A 19379-nucleotide genomic window follows, 5' to 3' on the forward strand; every position below is an offset into this window, starting at 1 on the left:
AACCTGCAAACTTCTCATCATGGGTCTGGCACATAAACCACAACCTGCAAATGTCTCATCATGAGTCTGGCATACAAGCCACAACATGCAAACTTCTCATCATGAGTTTGGCACACGAGCCACAATGATCTGCAAACTTCTCATCATGAGTCTGGCACACATGCCACAACCTGCAAACTTCTCATCATGAGTCTGGCACGCAAGCCACAACATGCAAACTTCTCATGATGGGTCTGGCACATAAACCACAACCTGCAAATGTCTCATCATGAGTCTGGCATACAAGCCACAACATGCAAACTTCTCATCATGAGTCTGGCACACAAGCCACAATGATCTGCAAACTTTTCATCATGAGTCTGGCACACATGCCACAACCTGCAAACTTCTCATCATGAGTCTGGCACACAAGCTGCAACATGCAAATGTCTCATCATGAGTCTGGCACACAAACCATAACCTGCAAACATCTCATCATGAGTCTGGCACACAAGCCACAATCATATGCAAGCTTCTCATGATGAGTCTGGCATACAAGCCACAGTGATCTCCAAACTTCTCAGGAGTCTGGCACACAAGCCACAACCTGTAGAAAAACTTCTCATGAGTCTGGCACACAAGCCACAACCTGCAAACTTCTGATCATGAGTCTGGCACACAAGAAACAACATGCAAACTTTTCATCATGGGTCTGGCACATAAACCACAACCTGCAAACTTCTCATCATGAGTCTGGTACACAAACCACAACCTGCAAACTTCTCATCATGAGACTGGCACACAAACCACAACCTGCAAATTTTTCATCATGAGACTGGCACACAAGCCACAATGATCTCCAAACTTCTCATCATGAGTCTGGCACACAAGCCACAATGATCTCCAAACTTCTCATCACGAGTCTGGCACACAAGCCACAATCTGCAAACTTCTCATCATGAGACTGGCACACAAACCACAACCTGCAAATTTTTCATCACGAGTCTGACACACAAGCCACAATGATCTCCAAACTTCTCATCATTAGTCTGGCACACAAACCACAACCTGCAAACTTCTCATCACAAGTCTGGTACACAAACCACAACCTGCAAACGTCTCATCATCAGTCTGGCACACAAGCCACAATGATCTGCAAACTTCTCATCATGAGTCTGGCACACAAGCCACAACATGCAAACTTCTCATCATGGGTCTGGCGCACAAGCCACAATGATCTGCACATTTCTCATCACGAGTCTGGCACACAAGCCACAACATGCAAACTTCTCATCACGAGTCTGGCACACAAGCCACAACATGTAAACTTCTCATCATGGGTCTGGCACATAAACAACAACCTGCAAATGTCTCATCACGAGTCTGGCATACAAGCCACAACATGCAAACTTCTCATCATGAGTCTGACACACAAGCCACAATGATCTCCAAACTTCTCATCATGAGTCTGGCACACAAACCACCACCTGCAAACTTCTCATCACAAGTCTGGTACACAAACCACAACCTGCAAACTTCTCATCATCAGTCTGGCACACAAGCCACAATGATCTGCAAACTTCTCATCATCAGTCTGGCACACAAGCCACAACATGCAAACTTCTCATCATGGGTCTGGCGCACAAGCCACAATGATCTGCACATTTCTCATCATGAGTCTGGCACACAAGCCACAACCTGCAAACTTCTCATCACGAGTCTGGCACACAAGCCACAACATGCAAACTTCTCATCATGGGTCTGGCACATAAACAACAACCTGCAAATGTCTCATCACGAGTCTGGCATACAAGCCACAACCTGCAAACTTCTCATCATGAGTCTGGCACACAAGCCACAACATGCAAACTTCTCATCATGGGTCTGGCACATAAACCACAACCTGCAAATGTCTCATCATGAGTCTGACATACAAGCCACAACATGCAAACTTCTCATCATGAGTCTGGCACACAAGCCACAATGATCTGCAAACTTTTCATCATGGGTCAGGCACACATGCCACAACCTGCAAACTTCTCATCATGAGTCTGGCACACAAGCCACAACATGGAAACTTCTCATCATGCGTCTGGCACATAAACCACAACCTGCAAATGTCTCATCATGAGTCTGTCATACAAGCGACAACCTGCAAACTTCTCATCATGAGTCTGGCACACAAGCCACAACATGCAAACTTCTCATAATGGGTCTGGCACATAAACCACAACCTGCAAATGTCTCATCATGAGTCTGGCACACAAGCCACAACATGCAAACTTCTCATAATGGGTCTGGCACATAAACCACAACCTGCAAATGTCTCATCATGAGTCTGGCATACAAGCCACAACATGCAAACTTCTCATCATGAGTCTGGCACACAAGCCACAATGATCTGCAAACTTTTCATCATGAGTCTGGCACACAAGCCACAACATGCAAACTTCTCATTATGGGTCTGGCACATAAACCACAACCTGCAAATGTCTCATCATGAGTCTGGCACACAAACCATAACCTGCAAACATCTCATCATGAGTCTGGCACACAAGCCACAATCATATGCAAGCTTCTCATGATGAGTCTGGCACACAAGCCACAACCTGCAAACTTCTCATGAGCCTGGCACACAAACCATAACCTGCAAACGTCTCATCATGAGTCTGGCACATAAACTACAACCTGCAAACTTCTCATCATGAGACTGGTACACAAACCACAACCTGCAAATTTCTCATCATGAGTCTGGCATACAAGCCACAGTGATCTCCAAACTTCTCATGAGTCTGGCACACAAGCCACAACCTGTAAAAAACTTCTCATGAGTCTGGCACACAAGCCACAACCTGCAAACTTCTGATCATGAGTCTGGCACACAAGAAACAACATGCAAACTTTTCATCATGGGTCTGGCACATAAACCACAACCTGCAAATTTCTCATCATGAGTCTGGTACACAAACCACAACCTGCAAACTTCTCATCATGAGACTGGCACACAAAGCACAACCTGCAAATTTTTCATCATGAGACTGGCACACAAGCCACAATGATCTCCAAACTTCTCATCATGAGTCTGGCACACAAGCCACAATGATCTCCAAACTTCTCATCACGAGTCTGGCACACAAGCCACAATGATCTCCAAACTTCTCATCATGAGTCTGGCATACAAACCACAACCTGCAAACTTCTCATCACAAGTCTGGTACACAAACCTCAACCTGCAAACTTCTCATCATGAGTCTGGCAAACAAGCCACAGTGATCTCCAAACTTCTCATCATGAGTCTGGCACACAAGCCACAATCATCTGGAAACTTCTCATGATGAGTCTGGTATACACCCCACAACCTGCAAACTTCTCATGATGAGTCTGGCACACAAACCACGACCTGCAAACTTCTCATCAGAGTCTGGCATACAACCCACAACCTGAAAAGTTCTCATCATGAGTCTGACACACAAACCACAACCTGCAAACTTCTCATCATGAGTCTGGCACACAAGCCACAACCTGCAAACTTCTCATCATGAGTCTGGCACACAAGAAACAACATGCAAACTTCTCATCATGAGTCTGGCACACAAACCACAACCTGCAAACTTCTCATCATGAGTTTGGCACACAAGCCACAACCTGCAAACTTCTCATCATGAGACTGGCATACAAACCACAACCTGCAAATTTTACATCATGAGACTGGCACACAAGCCACAATGATCTCCAAACTTCTCATCATGAGTCTGGCACACAAGCCACAACCTGCAAACTGCTCATCATGAGACTGGCACACAAACCACAAGCTGCAAATTTTTCATCACGAGTCTGACACACAAGCCACAATGATCTCCAAACTTCTCATCATGAGTCTAGCACACAAACCACAACCTGCAAACTTCTCATCACAAGTCTGGTACACAAACCACAACCTGCAAACTTCTCATCATGAGTCTGGCAGACAAGCCACAATGATCTCCAAACTTCTCATCATGAGTCTGGTAAACAAGCCACAACATGCAAACTTCTCATCATGGGTCTGGCACACAAGCCACAATGATCTGCACATTTCTCATCATGAGTCTGGCACACAAGCCACAGCATGCAAACTTCTCATCATGGGTCTGGCACATAAACAACCTGCAAATGTCTCATCATGAGTCTGGCATACAAGCCACAACCTGCAAACTTCTCATCATGGGTCTGGCACATAAACCACAACCTGCAAATGTCTCATCATGAGTCTGGCATACAAGCCACAACATGCAAACTTCTCATCATGAGCTTGGCACACGAGCCACAATGATCTGCAAACTTCTCATCATGAGTCTGGCACACATGCCACAACCTGCAAACTTCTCATCATGAGTCTCGCACGCAAGCCACAACATGCAAACTTCTCATCATGGGTCTGGCACATAAACCACAACCTGCAAATGTCTCATCATGAGTCTGGCATACAAGCCACAACATGCAAACTTCTCATCATTAGCATGGCACACAAGCCACAATGATCTGCAAACTTTTCATCATGAGTCTGGCACACAAGCCACAACCTGCAAACTTCTTATGATGAGTCTGGCACACAAGCCACAACATGCAAACTTCTCATCATGGGTCTGGCACATAAACCACAACCTGCAAATGTCTCATCATGAGTCTAGCACACAAACCATAACCTACAAACATCTCATCATGAGTCTGGCACACAAGCCACAATCATATGCAAGCTTCTCATGATGAGTCTGGCACACAAGCCACAACCTGCAAACTTCTCATGAGTCTGGCACACAAACCATGACCTGCAAACGTCTCATCATGAGTCTGCCACATAAACCACAACCTGCAAACTTCTCATCATGAGACTGGCACACAAACCACAACCTGCAAACTTCTCATCATGAGTTTGGCACACAAGCCACAACCTGCAAACTTCTCATCATGAGACTGGCATACAAACCACAACCTGCAAATTTTTCATCATGAGACTGGCACACAAGCCACAATGATCTCTAAACTTCTCATCATGAGTCTGGCACACAAGCCACAACCTGCAAACTGCTCATCATGAGACTGGCACACAAACCACAAGCTGCAAATTTTTCATCACGAGTCTGACACACAAGCCACAATGATCTCCAAACTTCTCATCATGAGTCTAGCACACAAACCACAACCTGCAAACTTCTCATCACAAGTCTGGTACACAAACCACAACCTGCAAACTTCTCATCATGAGTCTGGCAGACAAGCCACAATGATCTCCAAACTTCTCATCATGAGTCTGGTAAACAAGCCACAACATGCAAACTTCTCATCATGGGTCTGGCACACAAGCCACAATGATCTGCACATTTCTCATCATGAGTCTGGCACACAAGCCACAGCATGCAAACTTCTCATCATGAGTCTGGCACACAAGCCACAATGATCTGCACATTTCTCATCATGAGTCTGGCACACAAGCCACAGCATGCAAACTTCTCATCATGAGTCTGGCACACATGCCACAACCTGCAAACTTCTCATCATGAGTCTGGCACGCAAGCCACAACATGCAAACTTCTCATGATGGGTCTGGCACATAAACCACAACCTGCAAATGTCTCATCATGAGTCTGGCATACAAGCCACAACATGCAAACTTCTCATCATGAGTCTGGCACACAAGCCACAATGATCTGCAAACTTTTCATCATGAGTCTGGCACACATGCCACAACCTGCAAACTTCTCATCATGAGTCTGGCACACAAGCTGCAACATGCAAATGTCTCATCATGAGTCTGGCACACAAACCATAACCTGCAAACATCTCATCATGAGTCTGGCACACAAGCCACAATCATATGCAAGCTTCTCATGATGAGTCTGGCATACAAGCCACAGTGATCTCCAAACTTCTCAGGAGTCTGGCACACAAGCCACAACCTGTAGAAAAACTTCTCATGAGTCTGGCACACAAGCCACAACCTGCAAACTTCTCATCATGAGTCTGGCACACAAGAAACAACATGCAAACTTCTCATCATGAGTCTGGCACACAAACCACAACCTGCAAACTTCTCATCATGAGTTTGGCACACAAGCCGCAACCTGCAAACTTCTCATCATGAGACTGGCATACAAACCACAACCTGCAAATTTTTCATCATGAGACTGGCACACAAGCCACAATGATCTCTAAACTTCTCATCATGAGTCTGGCACACAAGCCACAACCTGCAAATTGCTCATCATGAGACTGGCACACAAACCACAACCTGCAAATTTTTCATCACGAGTCTGACACACAAGCCACAATGATCTCCAAACTTCTCATCATGAGTCTAGCACACAAACCACAACCTGCAAACTTCTCATCACAAGTCTGGTACACAAACCACAACCTGCAAACTTCTCATCATGAGTCTGGCAGACAAGCCACAATGATCTCCAAACTTCTCATCATGAGTCTGGTAAACAAGCCACAACATGCAAACTTCTCATCATGGGTCTGGCACACAAGCCACAATGATCTGCACATTTCTCATCATGAGTCTGGCACACAAGCCACAGCATGCAAACTTCTCATCATGGGTCTGGCACATAAACAACCTGCAAATGTCTCATCATGAGTCTGGCATACAAGCCACAACCTGCAAACTTCTCATCATGGGTCTGGCACATAAACCACAACCTGCAAATGTCTCATCATGAGTCTGGCATACAAGCCACAACATGCAAACTTCTCATCATGAGTTTGGCACACGAGCCACAATGATCTGCAAACTTCTCATCATGAGTCTGGCACACATGCCACAACCTGCAAACTTCTCATCATGAGTCTGGCACGCAAGCCACAACATGCAAACTTCTCATGATGGGTCTGGCACATAAACCACAACCTGCAAATGTCTCATCATGAGTCTGGCATACAAGCCACAACATGCAAACTTCTCATCATGAGTCTGGCACACAAGCCACAATGATCTGCAAACTTTTCATCATGAGTCTGGCACACATGCCACAACCTGCAAACTTCTCATCATGAGTCTGGCACACAAGCTGCAACATGCAAATGTCTCATCATGAGTCTGGCACACAAACCATAACCTGCAAACATCTCATCATGAGTCTGGCACACAAGCCACAATCATATGCAAGCTTCTCATGATGAGTCTGGCATACAAGCCACAGTGATCTCCAAACTTCTCAGGAGTCTGGCACACAAGCCACAACCTGTAGAAAAACTTCTCATGAGTCTGGCACACAAGCCACAACCTGCAAACTTCTGATCATGAGTCTGGCACACAAGAAACAACATGCAAACTTTTCATCATGGGTCTGGCACATAAACCACAACCTGCAAACTTCTCATCATGAGTCTGGTACACAAACCACAACCTGCAAACTTCTCATCATGAGACTGGCACACAAACCACAACCTGCAAATTTTTCATCATGAGACTGGCACACAAGCCACAATGATCTCCAAACTTCTCATCATGAGTCTGGCACACAAGCCACAATGATCTCCAAACTTCTCATCACGAGTCTGGCACACAAGCCACAATCTGCAAACTTCTCATCATGAGACTGGCACACAAACCACAACCTGCAAATTTTTCATCACGAGTCTGACACACAAGCCACAATGATCTCCAAACTTCTCATCATTAGTCTGGCACACAAACCACAACCTGCAAACTTCTCATCACAAGTCTGGTACACAAACCACAACCTGCAAACGTCTCATCATCAGTCTGGCACACAAGCCACAATGATCTGCAAACTTCTCATCATGAGTCTGGCACACAAGCCACAACATGCAAACTTCTCATCATGGGTCTGGCGCACAAGCCACAATGATCTGCACATTTCTCATCACGAGTCTGGCACACAAGCCACAACATGCAAACTTCTCATCACGAGTCTGGCACACAAGCCACAACATGTAAACTTCTCATCATGGGTCTGGCACATAAACAACAACCTGCAAATGTCTCATCACGAGTCTGGCATACAAGCCACAACATGCAAACTTCTCATCATGAGTCTGACACACAAGCCACAATGATCTCCAAACTTCTCATCATGAGTCTGGCACACAAACCACCACCTGCAAACTTCTCATCACAAGTCTGGTACACAAACCACAACCTGCAAACTTCTCATCATCAGTCTGGCACACAAGCCACAATGATCTGCAAACTTCTCATCATCAGTCTGGCACACAAGCCACAACATGCAAACTTCTCATCATGGGTCTGGCGCACAAGCCACAATGATCTGCACATTTCTCATCATGAGTCTGGCACACAAGCCACAACCTGCAAACTTCTCATCACGAGTCTGGCACACAAGCCACAACATGCAAACTTCTCATCATGGGTCTGGCACATAAACAACAACCTGCAAATGTCTCATCACGAGTCTGGCATACAAGCCACAACCTGCAAACTTCTCATCATGAGTCTGGCACACAAGCCACAACATGCAAACTTCTCATCATGGGTCTGGCACATAAACCACAACCTGCAAATGTCTCATCATGAGTCTGACATACAAGCCACAACATGCAAACTTCTCATCATGAGTCTGGCACACAAGCCACAATGATCTGCAAACTTTTCATCATGGGTCAGGCACACATGCCACAACCTGCAAACTTCTCATCATGAGTCTGGCACACAAGCCACAACATGGAAACTTCTCATCATGCGTCTGGCACATAAACCACAACCTGCAAATGTCTCATCATGAGTCTGTCATACAAGCGACAACCTGCAAACTTCTCATCATGAGTCTGGCACACAAGCCACAACATGCAAACTTCTCATAATGGGTCTGGCACATAAACCACAACCTGCAAATGTCTCATCATGAGTCTGGCACACAAGCCACAACATGCAAACTTCTCATAATGGGTCTGGCACATAAACCACAACCTGCAAATGTCTCATCATGAGTCTGGCATACAAGCCACAACATGCAAACTTCTCATCATGAGTCTGGCACACAAGCCACAATGATCTGCAAACTTTTCATCATGAGTCTGGCACACAAGCCACAACATGCAAACTTCTCATTATGGGTCTGGCACATAAACCACAACCTGCAAATGTCTCATCATGAGTCTGGCACACAAACCATAACCTGCAAACATCTCATCATGAGTCTGGCACACAAGCCACAATCATATGCAAGCTTCTCATGATGAGTCTGGCACACAAGCCACAACCTGCAAACTTCTCATGAGCCTGGCACACAAACCATAACCTGCAAACGTCTCATCATGAGTCTGGCACATAAACTACAACCTGCAAACTTCTCATCATGAGACTGGTACACAAACCACAACCTGCAAATTTCTCATCATGAGTCTGGCATACAAGCCACAGTGATCTCCAAACTTCTCATGAGTCTGGCACACAAGCCACAACCTGTAAAAAACTTCTCATGAGTCTGGCACACAAGCCACAACCTGCAAACTTCTGATCATGAGTCTGGCACACAAGAAACAACATGCAAACTTTTCATCATGGGTCTGGCACATAAACCACAACCTGCAAATTTCTCATCATGAGTCTGGTACACAAACCACAACCTGCAAACTTCTCATCATGAGACTGGCACACAAAGCACAACCTGCAAATTTTTCATCATGAGACTGGCACACAAGCCACAATGATCTCCAAACTTCTCATCATGAGTCTGGCACACAAGCCACAATGATCTCCAAACTTCTCATCACGAGTCTGGCACACAAGCCACAATGATCTCCAAACTTCTCATCATGAGTCTGGCATACAAACCACAACCTGCAAACTTCTCATCACAAGTCTGGTACACAAACCTCAACCTGCAAACTTCTCATCATGAGTCTGGCAAACAAGCCACAGTGATCTCCAAACTTCTCATCATGAGTCTGGCACACAAGCCACAATCATCTGGAAACTTCTCATGATGAGTCTGGTATACACCCCACAACCTGCAAACTTCTCATGATGAGTCTGGCACACAAACCACGACCTGCAAACTTCTCATCAGAGTCTGGCATACAACCCACAACCTGAAAAGTTCTCATCATGAGTCTGGCACACAAACCACAACCTGCAAACTTCTCATCATGAGTCTGGCACACAAGCCACAACCTGCAAACTTCTCATCATGAGTCTGGCACACAAGAAACAACATGCAAACTTCTCATCATGAGTCTGGCACACAAACCACAACCTGCAAACTTCTCATCATGAGTTTGGCACACAAGCCACAACCTGCAAACTTCTCATCATGAGACTGGCATACAAACCACAACCTGCAAATTTTTCATCATGAGACTGGCACACAAGCCACAATGATCTCCAAACTTCTCATCATGAGTCTGGCACACAAGCCACAACCTGCAAACTGCTCATCATGAGACTGGCACACAAACCACAAGCTGCAAATTTTTCATCACGAGTCTGACACACAAGCCACAATGATCTCCAAACTTCTCATCATGAGTCTAGCACACAAACCACAACCTGCAAACTTCTCATCACAAGTCTGGTACACAAACCACAACCTGCAAACTTCTCATCATGAGTCTGGCAGACAAGCCACAATGATCTCCAAACTTCTCATCATGAGTCTGGTAAACAAGCCACAACATGCAAACTTCTCATCATGGGTCTGGCACACAAGCCACAATGATCTGCACATTTCTCATCATGAGTCTGGCACACAAGCCACAGCATGCAAACTTCTCATCATGGGTCTGGCACATAAACAACCTGCAAATGTCTCATCATGAGTCTGGCATACAAGCCACAACCTGCAAACTTCTCATCATGGGTCTGGCACATAAACCACAACCTGCAAATGTCTCATCATGAGTCTGGCATACAAGCCACAACATGCAAACTTCTCATCATGAGCTTGGCACACGAGCCACAATGATCTGCAAACTTCTCATCATGAGTCTGGCACACATGCCACAACCTGCAAACTTCTCATCATGAGTCTCGCACGCAAGCCACAACATGCAAACTTCTCATCATGGGTCTGGCACATAAACCACAACCTGCAAATGTCTCATCATGAGTCTGGCATACAAGCCACAACATGCAAACTTCTCATCATTAGCATGGCACACAAGCCACAATGATCTGCAAACTTTTCATCATGAGTCTGGCACACAAGCCACAACCTGCAAACTTCTTATGATGAGTCTGGCACACAAGCCACAACATGCAAACTTCTCATCATGGGTCTGGCACATAAACCACAACCTGCAAATGTCTCATCATGAGTCTAGCACACAAACCATAACCTACAAACATCTCATCATGAGTCTGGCACACAAGCCACAATCATATGCAAGCTTCTCATGATGAGTCTGGCACACAAGCCACAACCTGCAAACTTCTCATGAGTCTGGCACACAAACCATGACCTGCAAACGTCTCATCATGAGTCTGGCACATAAACCACAACCTGCAAACTTCTCATCATGAGACTGGCACACAAACCACAACCTGCAAACTTCTCATCATGAGTCTGGCACACAAGCCACAGTGATCTCCAAACTTCTCATCATGAGTCTGGCACACAAACCACAACCTGCAAACGTCTCGTCATGAGGCTGGCACACAAGCCACAACCTGTAAAAAACTTCTCATGAGTCTGACACACAAACCAAATCTGCAAACTTCTCATCATGAGTTTGGTACACAAACCACAACCTGCAAACTTCTCATCAGAGTCTGGCATACAACCCACAACCTGCAAACTTCTCATCATGAGTCTGATTTTTAAATGTACCAGTATGATGCAAATGTAACAAAATAAAATCAAATCACAGGCACACAAGCCACAACCTGCAAACTTCTCATCATGAGTCTGGCACACAAGCCACAATGATCTGGAGGACAATACTCTTTCAGGCAACAGAAATAGTTCCTTGGCACAATATTGCCAACAACCATGTAAAAGTTACTTTTATATCATGTAGTATAAACACTGTACATGAACTGGCTAATATTATGTCTTTACCTCAGAGTGTACGTTTATTTTTTTTACCCGAGTTACCAAAGTTACAGAGTACAGTGTGCTATAAATAGAACACGTTACCTATTTGACTCCATACACATAGGTCTGCCTGTTAACTGTTAAGCAGTGAAGTGTATGTTACGTTTAACCATTTTACACTTTCGGTACACATCTATTATGTTTTGAAAGATTTTAAAGTAAACTCCAATTATTATACCTGTATAATTATTTTTCATGGAAGAATTTTTATGAGAACTCGTTCACCATCAGGCCAGTGAAGCCATGTGACCAATCGTAGCTTCAATTTTTCATACTCAAAAATATTACAAGTTCATTATCTGTGTCTGTATCACTAAATCATCTGAATTTGAAAATTTATAAAATTTTAATTGTTGCCTACATCAATATCAGAACCTTTACCTAAGTTATTGAAGCTTTCAAAGTAGTGCAGACCTGCCAACACTGAAAAAGTCAAAATCAGGAAAATCACCATTAAAAATCAGAAGGCAGGGTACAAAATCAGGAGGTACAAGAGTAAGGTGTATATATCATGATAAAGATGTTTACTTTTGTTATTTCAGTCCATTGTATGTTGCAGATTTGCATTGTGGCAAAAGTTCATTTATTTGTCCTTGGGTGCCAAATTTGCTAACAAGAATGGCTTCCAGGGTTGATGCTGACATGCTGGCTCTTTGGCTAGTTGTGTTTTTTTTTTTTTTCTTCTGACCATTGAGAATGCTCTCTCAGCACTGTTGTTTCTGTGCGGTATTGAAAGCATTGATATCATTACTCTCCCAAGGGTTGGAAACAACGGTTGGCCAGATCCATCCCTTTTTTTCCTGAGAACAACCCACTGATGATCTGCTCTTTCCACATTCAGTTCTGCATCTAAATTGTACTTGTAGATTCAGTAAAGCTGAAGCTTTATGCAGATCATCAGTGTTGAATCTTTTCATTCGGCGGGAGAAAAAGGCCAGGTCCTTCAACGATACAACATTGTTTCGACACATCTGCAATGCTTGCACTGTGTTTATTAATGTCATCTAGACCATCACATCATATTGAGAGATGATGGAAACAACAGTGGCAGAATGCATGATAGGCCCCGTGAGTTGATGGATGAAAGAAAGCAAACTGCTTCTCCCAATCACTCCTGTATTTTTGATCCGATCCCATTTCTTTTTCTTGGCTGGTGAAAATTCATCAGTTACTTCCTTTTTTTTTTTGCTTCCTGCTGAGAAACTTATCCATTATGTTGCTGTGATTTGCTGATGGGGTCAGATAAAGAGAACCACACTGTGAGACAATCTCTTTGTATTAGCGGATGAAAACTGGAAATCAAGCCAGATATGGTAAAGTACTAAGAAACACACCAGACACAGAAACAGGGAAATGAAAAATGTTTTTGTAATAAAAAAATTACGGATTTCTTTCCCTCAAGTTGAAGATTGGGATTTTTTCTAAAAAAATTGGGGAATCGGGATATATGTCACAAAATCGGTATTCTCCCAATTTTGTTAAAGTAGGGTTGGCAGGTCTAGTAGTGATTCTAATTGTGCAAACTCAAGAAAGTACTGAACAAAATCTGCAACCTCCACTTTGGAGAGTGGAGAATACAACCCAGTTACTTTAAATAGCAGATTACAACTAAATCTTAAACAGCGACCACGTGATCTGATGTAATGGTCATTCATATCAATGAATGTGATCTGACGTAATGGTCATTCATATCAATGAATGTGATCTGACGTAATGGTCATTCATATCAATGAATGTGATCTGATGTAATGGTCATTCATATCAATGAATGTGATCTGACGTAATGGTCATTCATATCAATGAATGTGATCTGACGTAATGGTCATTCATATCAATGAATGTGATCTGACATAATGGTCATTCATATCAATGAATGTAGTATCTGAGTTTTCCCTGAAGGTGGTGCAAAGAAAACCCTCTCAAAATGGCTGATATTTATAGCAGACATTGAAAGGTGCTTCCATGAGAATGGTGTAAAGGTGTTAAAAAGTGCTTCCTTGCAAATTGGGGAGAGACATCCAAGGGCACTTATATGAGAATGGAGTAGAGGCATTCAAAGGCACTTCCATGAGAATGGTGTAGAGGTGTCAAAAAGTGCTTACATGAGGTAAAGGGTAAAAAGAGGTATACCAATGCTGTAAAAACCAAGGCCATGCCAGATACTAATACTTATGTCTAGCAGAAGAGACAAAAACAAGCAGTTTGTATAATCCAATTACATAATACTAACTTATGCAATGAAAGAATTCAAAATAGATAACTTACCTGAAGATCCCAAAATTGCTGTGTTTTGCTGGTAAAGTAAGCCTGCAATGCAGGCTGTATCACTCTCCAAACTTCACCACAAAATTTGAAGAAAAAATATACTGGTCCTTCCCAATAAAGACCTCATTATACTGCTGTCTGTTATAATGCATGTATTGTCACAGAATAAATTGGTCTAATTTTTTTATCTTTGCTACTTAATTTATCATAATTCTCTACTCTCAAGAAAACCAATTATAATGCGATTTCAAATCAATAAAAACTGTGTTTTAATGCGTTATCAAGCCATAGCCTTTTTATTACATCCCTCAATATAAGGTTCCTCCCCTTACGACACGTCATTTTTATAGCTTCAATGAACTGAATTATAAAGGGAGAGCACTGTAACAACACTACCTATAATGCTACAGGCAAAATGTGATCACAGCAGCCTGATATTAGTATCTGCATTTTATTTCTGCTGGATTGTGTTACCAAGACAACAGCCACCATCTTTATTTCCAAACAATAGTCATAACGGGAAGTAGCCCTGCCCTCCCATCAGAAATTGGTGCTTTCACATTGTTCAGGGATAATATCCAATAAGGATACATCACTTTAATAAATCATTTCATGCATTAAACACTTTCAATAAATTTTATTGAAAATGCTGCTGAAAATAATGCATTGCTTTAATCAAGTACCTCATTAAAATGAATGGATTCTTTTGCTCACATTGGCCAAAGTGATGCAAAATAATTTTCTTCCAGTATGATTCTACGATAATAAGGCCAAGATAACGCTGTCCATCTTTGTCTTCATATCAAACTTCTTATGTACAGTACATACCCTCAAAATTGATGCTGTTTCAAGCATTTCAGCCATGAAAGTAGATATGCCTTTGAGCTGACTATCGCCTGCACCGACTCTAGCTAGAATGCTGTCCACCAGCGTAATCTCAGCTTCTGTACAAGGCACAAAACATCCAAGCTGTGCCATCAGTACAATGACACCAACCTAGATAGGAAAATAATAAGTGTCAGTACAATGACACCAACCTAGATAGGAAAATAATGAGTCTAGATCAGGAAAATCTGATTTTTAACAACACTATTAAAAATTTTTTTTATATAAAAGTTATTTGTTTACTCTGGTCCTATTCTATATATCCACAAAATAAACAGATCAGAAATAAATCTAAATGTGTTGAAAACAAAATATCTCAAAAGGCAGTTTTGTTGTAAATACTGAAATTCATGTACTCTGTAAATTTATTCTGTTAATGCATTTCATACACATGTTGTGGTTTTATCCTTAATGTGTTTAAGCATGCTTTACTATATTTGTTTTTTAATCTTTCTTTTTTTCTTGTGTTTACAATAGTTTGTTCATCCAGATGGCCTTGATGGAGAATATTATATTATAACCGAGTTACCATCATTAAATAAAGCATTTATTATTATTATTATATTTCATTACTCTGACTATTGGATGAGACTACACAATTTTAAATATTTATTTGGTGTCTAACAGCACACCAACTTAAGAAGTCCATTTAGTACCAAGGTAATAGGAGTATAAAGCCAGAAACGTATTACTGCAGGCAGATGTACCAGGTAGGATATGAACATGCATCCTGTGACTTGACTGTGGCATATCTAGCATGTCCAATACATTATCTCCGTATCACTGGCTACACTGATTTTAAATGACTTGACTGTGGCATATCTAGCATGTCCAATACATTATCTCCGTATCACTGGCTACACTGATTTTAAATGACTTGACTGTGGCATATCTAGCATGTCCAATACATTATCTCCGTATCACTGGCTACACTGATTTTAAATGACTTGCATTGAATTTTTACAACCTATGCCTCATATAACAGCTATAGCACATCTACATGTCAGTGACATATCCAAAATGAGAACAGCATATCTACATGTGTGACATACCCAACTGACAACATTATATATATACATATATATATATATATATGTATTAGATACCCAACTGAGAACAGCATATCTACATGTGTGACATACCCAACTGAGAACAGCGTATCTACATGCGTGACATACCCAACTGAGAACAGCGTATCTAAATGTGTGACATACCCAACTGAGAACAGCGTATCTAAATGTATGACATACCCAACTGAGAACAGTGTATCTAAATGTATGACATACCCAACTGAGAACAGCGTATCTAAATGTATGACATACCCAACTGAGAACAGCGTATCTAAATGTATGACATACCCAACTGAGAACAGCGTATCTAAATGTGTGACATACCCAACTGAGAACAGCGTATCTAAATGTGTGACATACCCAACTGAGAACAGCGTATCTACATGTGACATACCTAACTGAGAACAGTATATCTACATGTGTGACATACCCAACTGAGAACAGTAAATCTACATGTGACATACCCAACTGAGAACAGCGTATCTGTGTGACATACCCAACTGAGAACAGCGTATCTAATGTGTGACATACCCAACTGAGAACAGCATATCTACATGTATGACATACCCAACTTAGAACAGCATATCTACATGTTTGACGTACCCAACTGAGAACAGCATATCTAAATGTGTGACATACCCAACTGAGAACAGCATAGAAACAATGTTGCTAAATGAGCTGCAGATTCATATTTATATTGTTAGATTTCACTGAATGAACAGCACTGACACTCATGTAGGTGCTATATGTGACGTCAGTTTTGGGCCATAATTTTCATAGAAGCAGGACCCAGTTTCTCTAAACAGCTCAAATTGCTTGCTGTGAGATTTCTGAATATTTTTCTTTATGAGTGGTTGGTAACAATGAATTCTTCAAAGAATATTCAGCAGGTGCCTGGGATAAAAATTATGCCACGTCTTAAATTCTCTTGATAACAGACCCACTTAACTTGTCAAGAACTTTTGAGGATTTCCTTAGGAACGCAACTCTTGTTTTCCTTTAATAATACAAAGATTTTTATTCAATTTTAAAACTAGAAAGTGATTTAGCGTCCCTTCACCTATCTCTGCCACTGACAAATATATTGATACATCACAAGTATCACGAGCATGTTAATGCAAAATCCGAGAGAATTTTTAAAAGAATCTTGGTGAATTCAGGCCCATGTCCCACATCAGTAAATATGGAGAGGGATACAAGGAAGTCACAGAAATGAGTCCTGGATAGTGTTATAGTATAGAATTTGGAGCAAAGGCAAAGAAACGAGTCCTGGATAGTGTTATAGTATAGAATTTGGAGCAAAGGCAAAGAAACGAGTCCTGGGTAGTGTTACGGTATAGAATTTGGAGCAAAGGCAAAGAAATGAGTCCTGGGTAGTGTTACGGTATAGAATTTGGAGCAAAGGCAAAGAAATGAGTCCTGGGTAGTGTTACGATATAGAATTTGGAGCAAAGGCAAAGAAATGAGTCCTGGGTAGTGTTACGGTATAGAATTTGGAGCAAAGGCAAAGAAATGAGTCCTGGGTAGTGTTACGGTATAGAATTTGGAGCAAAGGCAAAGAAATGAGTCCTGGGTAGTGTTACGGTATAGAATTTGGAGCAAAGGCAAAGAAATGAGTCCTGGGTAGTGTTACAGTATAGAATTTGGAGCAAAGGCAAAGAAATGAGTCCTGGGTAGTGTTACGGTATAGAATTTGGAGCAAAGGCAAAGAAATGAGTCCTGGGTAGTGTTATAGTATAGAATTTTGAGCAAAGGCACTACCTATTTTAAAATTTTAATTTCTCAGAAGATAATAGATATGTCTGAAATCAGAAAGTTAGATCATTTAGAGCCAATTTCTAAAAAAATCTCTGTTGTTTGAAATAACTTTAATATCTGATATATCAAGCTGTATTCAGTGTAACATCTTAGACTTTCATTATTATCAATGTTTCTGATGGAAATTTATAATATTAAATGATTATACACTGAATGACATGGGAGAGAAAAAGCCAGTAAAAGTTCAAGAAGTATAAAATCTGAGTGACTGAATGTGTTATTCAAGGACAGTATAATGTGACAATGATATTTTAATTCGTGGGTAACACTTCTCGTGTTTGATTCTATGCCAGGATCGGTTTATGTCTGCTGTGGGTTTCTTTTGTTATAGCTCTTTCCTCTATCGATTGATTGGTTGATTAATTCTGTCAAGGATACCATATTTTGATGCAAACTGAAGTAATAAACAATGCTGCAAACTTGTCTCAGTGAGGCATCCCTCCTCAAAACACACACAATTCTTAACATAAGTAGACAAAGTTAAAATGAGAGTTAAATTAGATAATCCTTACTGATCTGATATAGGTTGATTTTCCACCCATGTTTGGTCCTGTGATAATGTGAAACATCTGTTTATCTGAAAGAAAAAGAAAAAAAGCGCTAGTATAAATACTGTAGCGTGCTCACCCCGGTGTTTGATTTTCCAGCGCAAGCTCACTTACATTAGAGAATTACTTCCTTTTCATGACTTTGGTAATCCTTAAATTGAGACCTTGAATTGGTTTCAATATTATAATATATGGTAGTATATAGAATGTCATCTGATAACAGAGAAAATCCCTGTAGAAATAATGTCTCCTTATACTAGCTACTTATCTGTGTGGAAATTATTTTTCTAAGTATAAAAACAACATAAAATCTGAATGAGAAAATTTGAGGATTTAATCGAGTCTTTCAATGTCAATAAATAAATAAATAAATATAATCGAATTCACATATTCTGTTCGTAGTCAATAAATAAATTAATACAACAGAATGTACAAATAACCAACAGTCTCAACAACTTGTATTAAATAATAATATTCATCAAATAGAATTTACTATTTAGATTTAATATTCACTGGGGTAACATTAAAATCCCAATAACAAATGGATTCAAATAAATAGAATTAACAGGCTAAACGGGTGACCATTTCTTTTACGAAAAAAATATAAAGTCACACTGAAATCGCATGATGGAGGCATACAACCCTACGTGAAATGATTCCACACTACTACTTTGGCTTTTTCTTTAGTAATGAATTTTACTAAATATTTATACGGCAGAAATGAATGCATATTTTCTAATTTGATTACTTTC

The 19379-nt window shown here is 41.4% G+C and overlaps 1 protein-coding gene across 1 annotated transcript in view; it reads right to left on the reverse strand.

Moving 5' to 3' along the window:
* The window catches only part of LOC149801065 (DNA mismatch repair protein Msh2-like), a 148851-nt gene that overhangs the window by 21720 nt on the left and 107752 nt on the right, over window positions 1-19379 (reverse strand). Inside the window, exons 21-22 of the mRNA XM_089955099.1 lie at window positions 18592-18656; window positions 15135-15302 (exon numbers count right to left, since the gene is read on the reverse strand). Coding sequence (XP_089811225.1) covers window positions 15135-15302; window positions 18592-18656 — 233 coding nt within the window. The remainder of the gene's footprint in view (window positions 1-15134; window positions 15303-18591; window positions 18657-19379) is intronic.

Source organism: Sinohyriopsis cumingii, chromosome 4 (genome assembly GCF_028554795.1).
Source record: "Sinohyriopsis cumingii isolate HCF-2022 chromosome 4, ASM2855479v2, whole genome shotgun sequence".
Classification (NCBI taxonomy): domain Eukaryota; kingdom Metazoa; phylum Mollusca; class Bivalvia; order Unionida; family Unionidae; genus Sinohyriopsis; species Sinohyriopsis cumingii.